At 49.0% G+C, this 17,163-nt stretch overlaps 1 protein-coding gene across 2 annotated transcripts in view; it reads left to right on the top strand.

Moving 5' to 3' along the window:
* TYK2 (tyrosine kinase 2) overlaps positions 1-15,208 on the top strand; it is an 841,948-nt gene extending 826,740 nt beyond the window's left edge. For both annotated transcript variants that reach the window (XM_086959057.1, XM_086959053.1), the window contains exon 24: positions 13,857-15,208. In XM_086959057.1, coding sequence (XP_086815183.1) covers positions 13,857-13,991 — 135 coding nt within the window. In that variant the 3' untranslated portion in view covers positions 13,992-15,208. The remainder of the gene's footprint in view (positions 1-13,856) is intronic.
* Positions 15,209-17,163: the final 1,955 nt, after the last annotated feature.

Genomic DNA, 17,163 nt, shown 5'->3' with positions numbered 1-17,163 from the left:
CACACTACGTTTCCGTGTGCTTCCAAAGGACATACCTCCGAAAAGATCTCGCCCTCACCAAATAAAGCTGCTTTGGAAGGAGGTGAAGGCTCTTCTTCAAAAACAAGCTATAGAAGAAGTTTGTCCCTCTCAAAGAGGAAAAGGGTGTTTACTCCAGGTACTTTCCTGTCCCCAAAAAAGATCAGGAGCACAAGTTCCAACCTATCCGGGACCTTCGCCTTCTGAACAAGGTCATAGTGAAGGAGAAGTTTTGCGTGTTGGCCCTTCACCAAATATGTCCACATCTAAAAGTAGGAGATTTGATGTGTTCGGTGGACCTCCAAGATACGTACTTCCATATTCCGATTGCTCTACGTCATCGCAAGTATCTGCGGTTTGTGGTCGCCCACAAACACTACCAGTACAAAGTCCTCCCCTTCGGGCTCAAGTCGGCTCCCCGAGTCTTCACTAAGTGCATGGCAGTTGTGGCAGCCGTCCTACACAGAAAAGGTCTGTTTGTCTATCCATACTTGGACAACTGGCTTCTAAAAGTGCCATCCCCTCTGCAAGTAAGAAACGACTTCCAAGTCTGTCTGCAGCAGTTACACGATCTCGCCCTCCATGTCAACATGGAGAAGTCAGTTCCATAGCCCACCCAGACCATCCATTACCTAGGCTCCGTTCTGCGACAGAAGTGCAGGATTCTGCTCTAGACGAAGAATCCAACAGTCCGGCAGGTGGCATCCCTTCTGGGATCCATGGCTTCAGCAACTTTCTTATCCCCAACGCCAGGCTGAGAATGTGCCAGTTGCAGCAAACTCTGGAGCACCAGTGGGATCAATCGACAGGTCGCTGGGAAGATCGGATCGGTCTCTCCCAGGCAGCGAGATCCTCCATCAAATGGTGGACTCGGCTTCGGAATCGGTTGGTGGGAGTCCCTTTTCACCAGCCACTTCCCGTGCAATCGTTGGTGACAGACGCATCTCTACAAAGCTGGGGGGCACACATGGGGTGCCTTCAGATGCAAGGGCGGTGGTCAGCAAAGGAACAATCCTCCCACATCAATATGTTGGAGCTGCGAGCAGTTCACCTTGCTCTGAAAGCTTTTCTACCTGCAATCGAATCCAGCTCGGTCCTGGTCCAGACTGACAACCCGACCACCATGTTCTATCTAAACAAACAGGGTGGTACGCAGTCACGTCATCTCTCACTGGAGTCCCAGGCGATCTGGCACTGACTGCTAGCCCGAAACCTCTCAGTGGTGGCAGTGCACCTTCCAGGAGAACAAAATATCAAGGCAGACGCACTCAGCCGGCACTTCGAAGATCAGCCAGACTGGGTGCTAAACGACGACCTTTTCCATCGATGGGGTCGTCCATCAATAGATTTGTTCGCAGACGACGAAAACAAAAAATGCCACGCCTTCGCTTCCAGATTCCACCGTCCAGGGACAAGGTGGAATGCTCTTTTGATGGATTAGTCTGGGACATTTGCCTACGCCTTTCCTCCCCTGCCTCTGATCCCGAAGGTGGTGTCCAAGCTCATCAGATCCAACATGAAGATGATTCTGATAGCTCCAGACTGGCCACGGCAGTGGTGGTACCCGGGCCTTCTTCATCTGTCGGTACTTCCACACTGGAGACTGCCTTGCAGGCCGGACCTACTGACCAAGATGGGCGGGAGGATTCTTCATCCCAACCTTCCCTCACTGAACTTGACAGCATGGCTCCTGAGGTCCTGCAATACGGACATTTGAAACTGCCTCCAGATTGCATGCACATTTTAAAGGAGGTTAAGAGACCCTCCACAAGAGCGTCATATGCGTTCAAGTGGAAGAGGTTCTCTCTTTGGTGTAGAGAGCATCACTTCGATCCTACGAAGGGGCAGGAGGACGTCATTCTTCCTTACCTTCTGTACTTCGCAAGATCTGAGTTAAAGTATGCTTCTATCAGGGTGCATTTGTCGGCCATTACTACGTACAGGAAGTCACCTAGCCAACCCTCCTTTTTTCAAATGCAGGTGGTCAAGGACTTCTTACAGGGGTTGAAGAAGGTTTATCCCCCTGTTCGAAACCCTTCTCCTCCCTTCTCCTCCATGGGAGTTGAACCTGGTGTTATTTAAGTTGATGGGCCCACCTTTTGAGCCCATCCACAGGGCCTTTTTGCAGCATTTGTCTTGGAAGGCCGCTTTTCTGGTAGCCATTACATCAGGGCGCAGAGTAAGCGAAATCCAAGCGCTGTGTACAAAAGAGCCTTACACTGTTTTCAACCATAACATAGTGGTCTTGAGGGCGCATCCGTCTTTTCTCCCTAAGGTTGTGTCTGATTTTTATATTAATCAGCCCATTTCCCTTCCATCTTTTTTTCCGAACCCCGCGACCCCGGCTGAGCGGTCGCTGCATTCCTTTGACCTCAGAAGGGTGCTTAAATTCTACCTAGAGAGTACCAAGGGCATAAGAAAGATGGATGAGTTATTTGTCAATTATGGCGCCATGGGAACAGGCTTCCCAGCCGCTAAGAGATCCATTTCCAGATGGATCGTATCCTGCATTAACTTAGCTTATCAACTGGCAAAAAGACCCTTACTATTGTCGCCTAAGGCGCATTCCACTAGGGGGAAAGCGTCCACAGTGGCTTTCTTGCATGATGTTCCAATGTCAGAAATTTGCAAGGCTGCATCCTGGAGATCGGTTCATACCATTACGAGGCATTACTGCCTAGAATCCGATTCCAGGGCTGATACTCAAGTAGGCCAGGCCTCCTTGATGAATCTGTGTGGATAGCCAACTATCTGTCCAAGCTTAGTTCTGCTAAGCTTTTTGGTTATATTACTGTTTTGCTCCTTTGCCCGCAGGGAGATGAGGTGAGGCTCGCTATTCTATTCTAATGCTTATGACTATTGATGAGGATCCCCTGGAAGAGAAGGATTAGTTACTTACCTGTAATCCTAGTTCTCTTCCAGGGGTTTCCTCATCAAAGTGATAAGCAACCCTCCCGCCTCCCCGGGCAAAGGACTTTTCCTTTTTGGAAATAATGTTCTCCGCAAAGAACAACTGACCCAGCTGTCACCCCTGAGGCATGACGGGAAGCTGGGGGTCAGGAGTGCCTTAAAGGCACGGTGTCAGTTTATCTCTATGTTGCTATGAGTTAGCATTTCAGTCTTTTTAGACTGTGGATTGCAATGCAGCCTGGGAACTGTCTATGCTTTCAGTCCTTTATGAGATTTTCTACTGTCTGCTGAGCATTAAAACAGTTTCAAAACACGTTTTATTGTTGTTTTTCCCTATTTCTAATGCATGTTTTTCATGTTATGATGGGAAGTCCTTACAGCATGATTCAGCTCTGATGTGTATGAGGCTGCAGTTGCTTATTTGTATATATATATATGTATTACCTGGCCCTCCACCATATCCTCTGCAGAGTCATTATATGACTACAAACAATGAACCTGCATCAGAGTCAGAGACGCTGTCACTGGAAATCGCGCCTCGTGAGAACTTTTTCTAACACAGAGGTTGGTGGATGAAAGCATGGGGCAAGAAGATTACTGAACAATATTGAACAATGTTATGAACATCAAGTTTCCCACCACACTGCACGGAGGCATCACTTTGCAGCATTATGGGACTGGTAGTCCCTTGTTATTCGCAGAGGACAGCATGTAGTGCAGGGGAGCCAACCACCACTGTGTAAGGCGGAGCCAATCCGAAATAAGAAGTGTGAGAAAAGATGTCGGGACATTCAGCATTTGAAAAAGGCGCATTGCCGAAACCGGTCATGTTAGCCTGTCAATAAAGATTTGAAAAAACGAAGCCCCGCTGTGTCCTGTTCTATCGAATCCGAATGGAGGAGATGCTTGAATTTATTTAATAAAAAAAAATATATATATATATGACACATATTTTGAAGTGTTTCCAGGGTCCCGCGAATGGGCGGGAATATTCTAATGCTTATGACTTTGATGAGGATACACCAAGAGAACTAGGATTACAGGCAAGTAACTAATCCATTTTGTTTATGAACTTTGTATTTTAATTCTAACTCGGTTCATAAAATTACTCATGAATACAAGTTTTTTTCTTTTTAAGCAGCACACGTTTTATAAAAAATATCCGAAATCACCTGATCACAATTATCTGATTGAGAAATCTAGCCTCAGATTCCTTCCCTATGAATTTCCACAGGTGTCACATTGGATCTGGAAGATTTTTGCGTAAGCAGTACCCCTGCCTGCCGGTAGGTTGCAGTGATCAGCTCTAAACAGCGTCATCTGAGCCGGAAGTGACATCCGCATCACCTATATAAGCGCCACCTCGGTGCGCTGATGTCAGTTCTTTTCTTTCCTAGTCAGTTAGCGCGGTTCCAGAGAAAGAGCTACCCCTCCCTCAGTTTTTGACCGAATTGTTTTAATGTTTTGTCCAGTTCTTTTTGTGACAAATTCTTCCTCCTGGTTGTGTTGAGGATCCCTTTGAGAAAGACTGGGTTCAAACCGTGTGGCACCTGTCATCGTGCCATGCTGGTTACAGATCCACACCACGTGTGTCTGTGGTGTCTTGAGCGCGATTTCGACTCCAGGTCGTGCTCTGACTGTCCGGCCATGGCACCGAAAGCTTTAAGGGAGCGGTCCCTGAAGCTGCAGTGGCCTGACAGGCAATGCCGCGTCACACTTGCCCTCGGAGATCTCTGTCCCGATCGAGAGGGAGGTCGCCGAACTGCTCTAGGAACCCCAAGTCTTCTTCCTCCCACTCCAGTTCATCGGGGCATCCGGGGAAGAAGCACAAGAAGTGGAAGCATGGGTCAACATCCCCTCGTTCATCTGCTGATGCACGAAGGAGCATCAACATTTGAGGCATGGTTCTTCAGAACCTTCGAGAGGGACCGATTCTGTGCCTCCCAGCTTTTCGAGAAGCCAGAGCAACCCCAGCTCAGATAAAATAGTTTTATGAGGGCAGGTGCTGTGCATTTAAACAACCCAACCTCTCTGACCCTCCTCCAGGTCCCGGGGGGTAAAGGAGGCCCCATCTCGTTCCACTCTGAAGGCTCCGATGGGCCCCATGGATCTGGTCATGAATCCGGATCGACTCTGGTTGTACCTATTCAGCCTTCCCTGGCACTGGGCCCAATGCTGATGCTCTTGATGCCGCCGGCGCCCACCGGTGGCTCCAGCCCCCTTCTGATACCCGACGACACATAGCTGGAGCTGCGTCGACTCATGCCAAAGCCAGTGCCGACAGGAAGCCCACGTCCTAGGTCAGAGCCTGAGCTGTATTCTGAATGGCTAGGCATGTTGGAAGAATGGGAGGGGTCACCTGACCCTTTAAAGTACCAGTTAGATTGTCAGGATATGGGCTGGTGTGAGGAACTCTGTGAGGCTAATGGTCTGGACGCCTCTCCAGATACTGGTATGCTTCCTTCCCCTACCGTGGCTACGGAGGAGGGAGCATCATATTCCAAGGTGGTGAAGAGGGCAGCTGAGGCCCTGGACCTCGTGTTGCCCTTGGTGGCAGTTAAGTCGAACATCTTGATGGAAGTGCTACTGTCTGGGACACAGTCATGGACTTGGGCAAGGACTGGTGACTGGGTAGATCCCTAGGACTGCCCTAGATCACACAGGAATTCGGAGGTGAAACAGGATCCAAAGGGAAAACCTGCACTAGAGAACAGATACTTTAGACTCAGAAAAGTTAGGCACTCAAGATGTGATTTAGCATTCAGAGTAACTACACCTAGGATGGGTGATATATATATATATATATATATATCAACGTTAACAATAAAGAGAATTTTAAGTAAAAGCACTCTGAAGCTCCACACAATAGGACTGAAGCTCGATAAGTTCCTCACCCACAATTGCTGTTACAGATACTGACTAAAAATACCCATATATAGGATATATGTGCAGAGGCAGGATCTATGGAGTTGATACCAATGGTAATGTTCTAAATGTAACTCGAAGACAGTAGTAATAGTAAACTAGAACCACCACCTAGGTTGACAGCTATGGCCATGGATCCTGGTGATCAAAATGGATCACGCAAGGCAGTAACATCAAGGGTGTCAAACTAAATACACAGCCACAATAGACAAGGAGCTAGCAAAGAGGAGTGCCTAACAGTAAAGAAGGGAAACGAGGGCACACTTGGCAGAAAGCAAGTAACAAGCATACAAGGAAACTCGATGCAAGACAGTAGAAGTTGGGTCCGGATGATTGCACATTGTTGTCCTGGAAGAGTCTTCGAAGTATTACGAGATAGGTGGCTCCTCCCTGGACTACAGTGCGCATGGGCATCCTCTCCATCCTCAGATTGTTTTTTTCCACCATTGGGTTCTGATGTCTAATCTCGACTCCAGTTCCAAAACTTGTACTCTTTCTACTCCTAAGGCCAAAAGGCCTTCACAGCGTCGGTATTGTATCGTTCGGTGCCTGTCCCTTTCGAGTTCTTCAATCGACGCCGAAAGAAGTAATTTTTTACGACAACACAGGCCCAGACTACATCGACGATGGAACGGACCCCGTTTAAGCGGTGCCCCGTTTGTAATTCAAAATATTCTAACTTAGATGTGCACCCAGTGTGCAATACATGTTTGTCCCCCGACCACGACGAGTCAAAATGTTTCGCCTGCTCGAAGTTCCGCTCAAAGAAAACTATTAAACTTCGACGCGCGGCGAGGCAGTCGGCCCGACAGTCGGCACCAGCACCTGCGAACATCTTCGATGCCGGAGACGAGGAACTCTTCCAAGATGAGGAAGAGGAAGAAGAAGACGTTCCTGAAGAAATGTCGGAACCGGCGTCGGAGCAGGACTCCAATTTCGAGGTGGACGAGCAAGCCGAAGAATACGTCCACGACCAAGACGTCGTCGAGGTAGGGGACGACGATGAGGCCCTTGGGGCTGTTGATGACGACTCCAGTGGAGAGCCGAGCCCGCCCGCAGTTACGGGGCCTATCATTAACATTCCGCCCCCTCCGGCTCCGGTCGAGGCATCGCCGAAAGGCCTTAGCCAAGATCCTTCCACACGGTCTGCAGCCCCGCGCCAAAGCCAAGCTAAGACCCTTTCAAAGGAGCCATCGGTCGATTCTACGAAATCGAAACCGAAACAGGCAGAGCCGAAATCGAAACCGAAACTACTCAAGATGGTGGTCGGTTCGACGTCGACGCCCGCTCCCACTACGGCTGTCGACGATCCTTTGGCGTCGAAGATGCCCGTCGGCTCCAAGACTGGGACATCGAAGCAGGCCTCAACCAGCAAGCACGTCGCCTCGAAGGGCTCGGCGTCGGCGCCGACGACCAAACATGGCGAGAAGAGCAAAGGCCTTCTGTTGAAAAAAAAGTCTTGAGCCACACCTCTCGGGACTCAAGGCTGGGCTTGGAAAACGGGTTGAACCCACGACCAGGGACGCCCCGAAAGTGACGTCGACACCCAAGGTTGGAGGCGCACCGCACCGCGCCGGGAGCTCGACTCGACGCGGTCAAGCGAGCGGCCTACACAGGCGTCGAAGAAACCCGAAACAGCCGCTTCGAGTTCGAAACCTGCGGGCTCAGCGCCAATAAAGTTTGGGCTTCCGCCCACGGCCCGCCCAAAGCATCTCGAACGCCATGACACCGCCGAGGCTTCCAAGACGTCGAAGGTGTCCTCCAAGTCCACACACAAACAGGTCGTCTATCACGAGCATTCTTATGACAACCAGGCAAAACTCTTTATTGACTCTGAGTCGGGCAGGCTTACCGTCCACAAGCGGAAGATCGCGCCTGAACATCCCTTGGAAGGTTACCGGATTCTCCTCAAAAAGAAGATGGTCTATTCTACCTCTCCGGTTGTTTTTGAACCACTTCCGGACTATTCGCAACAAATAGCTCATTCTCCAGCACAGAGTGAGGAGGACTTGAATGTAGACTATGGCCAGATGGCCTACTCTTACCACACAGACACTGATCAGGATGTCTCGCATCAATGGTCAGGGGCAGGGGATCAAGGCGATGACCATGATGACCCCCATACCGCTCCGGACTCTCAGTCCTACAATGTTAAACCATCTCCAACTGAGGACACCGCGGCATTTAATGCATTGATAGAGCGGGCAGCCCTTAACCATGACGTCGACATGCATGCCGAGCCAGTGGATGAGGATTTTTTATTTGACACCTTCTCCACATCTGAATGCTCCACTAAGACTCTACCCATGCTTAAAGGGGTCCTCAAGCATGCGACTGACATTTTCAAAGAGCCAACCAAAGCCAGGGTTATCAACCCCCGGATCGACAAGAAATACAGGCCTGCCCCAGTGGACCCCACCTATATCAAAGGCCAGCTCCCCTTGGACTCCCTCGTGGTGGCTAATGCACTCAAAAGGGCTAACTCTCAATCCAGTGGTGACGCTCCCCCTCCGGACAAAGAGTCAAAGATCTTTGAAGCGTCTGGAAAGCGTGTGGCAGCGCAAGCCGCTAACATTCGGAGAATAGCCAATACACAGGCCCTGTTGGCTAGATACGACAGGGCACACTACGACACCCTAGAACAGTTACGGCAGCACATGCCTGATATGTACAGAGAGGCTGCAGAAATGGTTATACAAGAGGGGAAACTGATCTCCAATGCGTCAATCAAATGCGCACTGGACGCAGCAGACACAGCGGCAAGGGCAATTAATACTAGCGTAATGCTGGGACGCCATGCATGGCTGCGCATCTCAGGGTTTAAATCGGAAATCCAAACTACTCTTCTCAATCAGCCGGTTAACCCGGACTTCCTGTTTGGACCGGAGGTTGACACAACACTTGAAGATGAAAAAAGACACTGAGACGGCGAAATCCATGGGGGCTCTGCAGTCCCAGCAGTTTCGGGGCAGTTCCTTTCGTTGCTCCGGTAACAGGGGAGCAACAAGAGGACAGGCTCTACAGCATTCCCAGTACGCCAAGGGCAGCACGCAATCTACCTACACGAAAAACACCAGGGGTGGATTCCGTGGGAACAGCGCCAAAGGGAGAGGACGCAGCAACAACAACGCCAGGTCCTCCGCTCCCAACAAACAGTGACTTCTTGTCACTGCCCCCCGACATTCTAACACCTGTCGGGGGGAGACTCCAGCAGTTCCTGCCAATCTGGGAAGACATTACAACAGACAGGTGGGTGAGACAACTTATCCGGTACGGCTATTGTCTAGAACTGACCTCCACCCCCCCCCAACATTCCCCCAAGAAGCCGTCCTATGTCCACAGAGCACACGCACTTATTGCAGCAAGAAGTACTCGCCATGCTGCAAAAAGGAGCCATAGAACTCGTGCCTGGAGAAGAGCAGGGTACAGGGGTGTACTCTGTACTTCTTGATTCCAAAAAAGGGTGGGTCCCTGCGGCCCATTCTAGACCTCAGACCCCTCAACCAATACATCCTTTCAGAGCACTTTCACATGCTAACCTTACAACAGGTCCTGCCGCTGCTCCGTCAGGGCGACTTCCTAGCCACCCTGGACCTCAAAGATGCATATTTCCACATTCCCATTCACCCAAGTCACAAAAAATATCTCAGGTTCACTATCAACAATCCGCATTACCAGTTAAAGGTTCTGCCGTTCGGGGTCACTACTGCTCCCAGTGTCTTCACCAAGTGCTTAGCGACTGTGGCAGCGCACCTTCGCAGGCAAGGTGTTCACGTGTATCCCTACCTGGACGACTGGCTCGTTCAGGCCGGTTCAGCCGAGCAGTGCGGCCGCGATACGTCGTGGACCATTCACCTCCTACACAGTCTGGGGTTCTCACTCAACTACGCGAAGTCTCACCTGCAGCCAGCCCATGTGCAACAGTACCTGGGGGCGACAATAAACACCCAGTTTGCCGCAGCGCAGCCGAACCCTGCCAGGGTCAACAGCATGCAGCTGCTCATTCGGAGGTTCCAACCTCAGCGATCCCTCCCAGCGCAGGTGTTCATGCAACTGATCGGTATGATGGCATCCTGCATATTCATAGTCCCGCACGCGAGACTGCACATGCGTCCCCTTCAAGAATGCTTAGCCCGACAGTGGAACCAGGCTCATGGCCATCTAAAAGACCTAGTGTTGGTGACCGGCCGTGCTTACAACTCTCTGCATTGGTGGAGTCCACAAAACCTTTGCAGGGGACGACCGTTCCAGGAGCCTGTCCCACAAATGGTGCTAACGACGGACGCATCTCTCCAGGGTTGGGGAGCGCATGTCCTCCACTACACGGTGCAGGGACTATGGACAACACAACAGCAGAAAATGCATATCAATGTGTTGGAGCTGATGGCAATCTTCATGGCACTGAAGGCATTCAAGTTGCACCTGTGCAACAAGGCCGTGTTAGTCCGGACGGACAACATGACCGCCATGTATTACATCCAAAAGCAGGGAGGCACGCACTCCCCGCAGCTGTCTCACCTAGCCCAGAGCATGTGGAAGTGGGCCATTCAGAGGAACATCTTCCTCATGGCGGAGCATCTCCCGGGTGTCGACAACCAAATGGCGGACCTGCTCAGCAGGCACAGTCATCAGGTGCACGAGTGGGAGATCCACCCGTCAGTTCTCCATCCATACTTCCAACAGTGGGGTCATCCAGACATCGACCTCTTCGCCACAAGCGAGAACGCAAAATGCCCAAACTTCGCCGCCAGGTTCCCACACCCGCAGTCTCAGGGCAATGCGATATGGATGAACTGGTAAGGCAGATTTGCGTACGCTTTTCCGCCAGCCCCCCTCATACCGCAAACTGCGACAGCACTCCATGACGCTCATCCTGGTTGCTCCAACGTGGGCACGACAAGCTTGGTACACCACGTTCCTGGAACTTTCAGTAGTGCCTCACCAGCGGCTGCGCCTCACTCCCAGCCTCCTCACTCAGAGCCATGGCGGCATTCAGCACCCAGATCCCCAACAGTTGAACCTTGCGCTTTGGCTCCTGAGGTCATAGAGTTTGGATACTTGAACTTGCCTCCTGAGTGCATGAACATCATCAAGGAGGCAAGACGACCGACTACCAGGGCCTGCTATGCAGCCAAATGGAAGCGGTTTGTTATTTACTGCTCCAACAATGACATTAATCCGTTGGACGCATCTACGCAAAACATCATATGTTACTTATTGCATCTGTACCAATGCAACCTGGCATACAGTTCAATCAGGATCCATTTGGCGGCCATAGCTGCTTACCTTCAAAACAGGCAGCACCTTTCCGTTTTCAGGGTGCCTGCCATTAAAGCCTTTTTGGAAGGACTTAAGAGAGTAATCCCTCCCAGACACCCCCCTTCACCAGTCTGGAACCTAAATATCGTTCTCACCAGACTCATGGGGCCACCCTTTGAGCCATCTCCATTCCTGTGAAATACAGTTTCTTACCTGGAAGGTGGCCTTCCTAATAGCTATTACTTCGCTGCGGAGGGTGAGTGAGCTGCAAGCCCTCACAATTCAGGAACCCTACCTGCAAATTCATGCAAATAGGGTGGTAGGTGGCCTTCCTAATAGCTATTACTTCGCTGCGGAGGGTCAGTGAGCTGCAAGCCCTCACAATTCAGGAACCCTACCTGCAAATTCATGCAAATAGGGTGGTTAAATTCATGCCAAAGGTGGTTTCGCAGTTCCACCTTAACCAAAACATAGAACTGCCAGTTTTCTTTCCTAACCCTGACTCAGTGGCAGACAGAGCACTGCACACCTTAGATGTCAAAAGGGCTCTCCTGTATTACATCGACAGGACAAAAGACTTTCGAAAAACTAAACAGCTGTTCGTTGCCTTCTCTCCACAACATAAAGGCAACCCCATCTCCAAGTCAGGTATAGCCAGGTGGATTGTTAAATGCATCCAGATCTGTTATCAAAAGGCTAAGCGCACGTTAACAGTTCCCCCTAGAGCGTATTCCACACGCAAGTTAGGGGCTTCCATGGCTTTCCTGGGTAACATTCCTCTAGAGGATATATGTAGAGCAGCCACATGGACCACCATACATACATTTACCAAACACTACTGTGTAGATGTACACTCCAAACAGCAAGCTGCTGTAGGACAGGCTGTTCTCAGAACTCTCTTTCAGACTGCTGCAGCTGGCACGGGCACCCGCCGGTAGGGGGGTAACTGCTATTTATTCTATGCACAGATATGAATTCAGCAGCCCTCATGCCTCGAACGGAATATGCTACTTACCAGTATGCATCTGTTCTTGGCATGAAGGGCTGCTGACATTCATATCGCCCACCCTCCTCCCCGGTGCCTGTCGCAGCTGTAGCTCTCAGAATCATTTTCAGGCATGGTCATCACTTTCAGTATTACACTCCATCTCTGCCACAATGGCGAAAAACAATCTGAGGATGGAGAGGATGCCCATGCGCACTGTAGTCCAGGGGAGGAGCCACCTATCTTGTGATACTTCGAAGACTCTTCCAGGACAACAATGTGCAATCATCCGGACCCAACACTAGGCGGCGATCTATGCACAGATATGAATGTCAGCAGCCCTTCATGCCAAGAACAGATGCATACTGGTAAGTAGCATATTCCTTGATGATCACATTTCTGATGTTTGTTCTTTTCGAGCCGTTACATAATTGTCCCCTTAGGCTGCTCACCATCAAAACAGCCTTTCTCGTGGCAGGTGGATGAGTGAGCTGCAAGCTCTATCATCCATGCCTCCATTCCTGTCTGTCCTTCCAGGCAAACTGGTGCTTCACACTAGGGTCTCTTTCTGTGGAAAAACCATTTAATGTGGGCCAAACTGTCTTCTTGCCCACTTGCTACACTCTTCTACATCCTTCAAAAGAAAAGGAGCAACTCTACTGTCTGGACCCAAAAGGAGCTTTGTCATTCTACCTTGAAAGAACACGGGAGTGGACGACCAACTCTTCATGGGGTATGTTGGTGTGAAGAAGAATCGGGCAGTGCAGAAACTAGCCTTTTCATGATGGCTCATTCTCTATATCAAAATCTACTATATACTGGCCAAGAAGCAGCCCCCTAAGGGCTTAAGGGCGCATTCTACCAGAGCTAAATCTGCGACCACTATAATGGCATGTGGAGTCCTAGTCCTGGAAATCTGCCAGGCTGCACCGTGGGCGTTCCTGCACATGTTCACCAAACATTACTGCCTGGACAGTCAGGTCCCCAGGGATAGGCATTTCGCCCATTCGGTCCTGCAGGACATTCTACTTTAGAATGTGTCCTCGCCCACCACCAGGGACAGTATGGCTTGGGAATCTATTCAGAGGTGAGGAATCTGTGGCTAGATGTCTCTAGCAGATAAAGAAGTTTCTTACCTTCTGTAATGCATTATCTGGTACAGACAATAGCCGTAGATTCCTTACTGGCCCATCGTCCCTCTCCGCTCTGCAGACAGATTTCTTGGGATAGGGATGATCCCTTACAGCGCCCTAGTTTGAACACACCAGTGTCAGTTTTTGTCATGGCTCCGGGCTCCTTTTGTGGAAAGTTGTGAAAAGTAACTGACGTCAGCGTGCAGAGGTGGCGCCTATATAGGTGAAGCAGACGTCACTTCCGGCATGAATGTCACCGCTGTGTGGAGTTGATCGACCCCATCTACCGGTACGCAGGGGTACTGCTCACACAAATATCTTTCGGATCCAGTCTGAGGCCTTGGGAAATAAAAAAATGAAGAATCTGTGGCTAGGTATTGTCTTTACCAGATAATGCGTTACCCTGTCCTGTGCATCAGGCCTATGTTACTGCTGAGTGTTCCTTGCAGTAGGCTTGATATAAATGTTGTTCCAGGACGGCAATGCATCAGATTTCCTAGATATTTAGAGCATATTAATCTGATCACAGAGTACACATCTCCAGTTCTGCTTTTTACACCAAAATGTTATGAAATAATTGACCTGTTTCAGATCCCATAGTTAATGACAGCATATTTTGTTTTCAGATCTATCGCTTGATGATGAGCAGCTGGGAGGCAGATGCTGCTTGCCGGCCAACCTTTCTAAATCTGGTTCCAATACTGAAGGCCTTTCATGAGAAATACAAGGCACAGACACCATCCGTTTTCAGTGTTTGCTAGGAGGGAGACACTTGTTGCCTGTTGGCCATCTCACTTGCTCTTTCCAGGGTTGCTCTTGCTCTGTCCTAAAGTCCTCTGTCTGGTCATCACTCTGAGGCAGTTGACTCAGGAGAGCCGCACCCATTTCAGGACCTCTGACCTGTGGATCTGCTACTGGCAATAAGACACCCAGAAAATGCATTTGTAAAGTGAGAGAATGCCGTCCGTTGCCTGGAAAGTTGCCAGCTACTTGTTTTCTGGGCTTTCCTGTGTTTTCAAGCTTTTCCAAAGTTTTTAAAAGGGAAATATTAGACACTTCTCTGGAATTGTAAATATTGAGTGAAACACTGTACGCTGCCATGTGAACTGGCCACAAGTATCTTTTTTGCCTAGGGTCTGGCATCCCTAGCTATCCTTCACTCTGGCAAACAATCCATAAACTATTTGCTTCCTGGTATGCAGAGCCTTATACTAATTATATATGAATTAAACGTTGACTGTCCTATGAGGTTGCCTTCTGCTATGCCCCCATTATTCAAAAACTCGACAAATTACATTAAATCCAGAATGTGATGTAGCTGACTGCCATTCTGCAGGTTGAGCCATGGTTGAACTCCGGTTTCTATTCTACACCTGATTGGTGTTTTCTTTGATGTGGCCTTATTTTCACACAGACTAAAATGTGCCACTCAGGATATTGCCATATTTACATCGACAAGTACAATAGAGATGGATTGACATTTTTGTGAAAGTTGTGAAGCTTATCACCTAGATGGGACCATTCCCTTACCGCACTAGGTTGTTATTTACAGTCGGTCAGTTTTATGCCATTGCAATCAGGTTTTCAACTCACTGTTGTGGACTTCTTTTGAGTCTTAGTTGGATAACAGCTCTGTGCGGACCTTCCATGTATTGTACGTTGTTCAAGTGTAGTTGGGAATTGCAAATACTTTTTCACCAGGGTGCCTGTGAGTGAATATTGTTGCCTTTGGCATTGAATGCTTGTAAGTTTCAGGATATGGACTCAAACTGTGTTCTTTTCTGTATTGCTACTACTGAAAGCAAACACTGCAGCTGTTTGTAGGCATGGGTTTTGGACTGTCAATGCAGCAGCATAGCTGCTTGCTTCAGGAAGATCTCATGGCCAAAATGTGTGTGAATGTAAATGTGTCTGTATATACATTAAATGTAGGTGCCCGCCAAAATAAAAATGTCAGGAAAACAGTTTTACTATTAAATTCCTCCTGTTCTTATTTTTTAAGCGTGTGCTCGTTGAGATAGACTGTAATAGTATGTTACTTTTTACTTTTATTGCACCCGTCCTGTACCAGTGTCCCCACTGGTCATACTTTGTATAGCATGCTCTTTACTACTGACAATTATGGTACAGGTGAGACATTTCTGAATGAGGAAGTCATGCGTTTATACAGTCCTACTGACAGACCTGGGATGTTTGTGAAAACAAAGGTAAGTGTAGGAGTGGGTGGTTAACTCACATCCTGAAAAGAAGACACCAGACAGAAATAGACAACAGAAAGCAGACAGATTATTTTGGTGAACAAACTGTGTGGTTTATTTGCATGGTTAGTCCCTGCAAGAGCAATACATTCATACTAGGGCAATGATTGAGCACCAGTAGTAGAATACAAAAAGGCTGCATTCAGTTCTGTTATGCTATCAGCTTTTCTCCAGCATTAGATCTTTCATAGGTTTGCATGCTTGAATTATTCCCAATGCCAAACCAGGAACCCTCTGTTAAAATGGCAATATAGCAGTGTAGGCCCAACACTCAATAACATTTAATTTTCTCATAGTCTTTAGAAACTTAATCACATTGTTAAGTATGAGCTGAAATTGCATCCAATCAGAGACAGCACCGTCTGATGTCCCCCTCCAGAAGTTTCTAATTGTCAAATTGTTTTATTGCATGTCACAGTGAAGAACCCTTAGAAGAAGCTCTCTATTGGAAGGCGTTTTTCCCAATACTTCATGCTCTTAAAAAACTCTAAAGTATAGTGAGAGATGATTGGCTTCCGCCATTCTAGTGGAGAAAGTTGGAAAAGCCACACGTCCAGCTAAAGGTAAGGACACTGGGGTTCGCAGGGAGAAGTCTGTCGGCAAGACCTCCTAGCAGGCGCGAAGACCCCCTGACCCTTTTTGTAAGGGTCAGACATCAGGTCAGCTGCTATCTGACATCTCCTCTAAAGATTTGGATGCACCAAAAAAGCACACAGAAAAGTTAGAGCAAAGCTGATTCAGGTGAGGATACTTTCACTGAGAAATTAAAAGATGGTCCTTCACAAAACACTACACAGAAAATCATCACTTGAAAAACCAAAGGACACTTCAGGTACATTGTATGTTAAAATATCCTGCCTCATCAATAAATACAAACAATATCAGACTACAGGCGGTAGCCCATGTAGGAGAGTAGGGTCTGCAATCCCATGATCACCCAGATTTTTTGCTTTTGTTTCACTGGTTTACGACTTTCTCTGGCTGTGGGCCTGCCAATCAGACCCACAGCCTGGCTGTTCTCTTTCTAAATTACGACATGTACCCTAGGTGCATTTACCAATTGGTACTGGGCCACCTTATCAGACCCCGTAACGCAGGGCATAGGTGTACCCAGGGCCGCCAGGGGCTGCAGCATGTATTATGCCACCCCTGGCTGGCCTCCTAAATTTGACACAACTGACTGCATGACAGCTGGGGCAAAGCCGTGTAACCACCCTTTGCTTTAGGTATAGTAGCCCTATATCTAACCATACAATGGACGCCCGAGTTCCTATCAGTCACTCCTATGGCAGGCCTTGACAATCCTGAAGGCAGAGTGCGTGGGCTCGTGTGAACTAGGTTCTGGCCCGAGCCGAGCCCGGTTGCAGCTTGCGGAACAAAGACCCAATGGCTGGTCCATGATAACGCGTCCCACATCGGTAACTTCGGTGTCGCGTTATCAAGACATGTCGAGTAAGGTGTCATACGAATCGGGATGCTGCCCCCTCACCAATTCTGGCGACGAGGCTAGCATTCCGCCCTCCTAGAGGGACACGACATGTACGTAACTGTGAACCCCGGTTAAAGTTAACTAAAGCCTCAGCTCCACAAAATGGATGCTGCCACAGACACGAGTCTGACCTCCTGCTGCTGGGAGTCCTTCCAGCAAGGAGCGCTTGGACAAAGGGTTTCCTGT

This window comes from Lissotriton vulgaris, chromosome 1_1 (assembly GCF_964263255.1).
Source record: "Lissotriton vulgaris chromosome 1_1, aLisVul1.2, whole genome shotgun sequence".
In the NCBI taxonomy this organism is placed as follows: Eukaryota; Metazoa; Chordata; class Amphibia; order Caudata; family Salamandridae; genus Lissotriton; species Lissotriton vulgaris.
The sequence above is the reverse complement of the archived record's forward strand: the minus strand, read 5'-3'. Positions and strand labels throughout refer to the sequence as shown.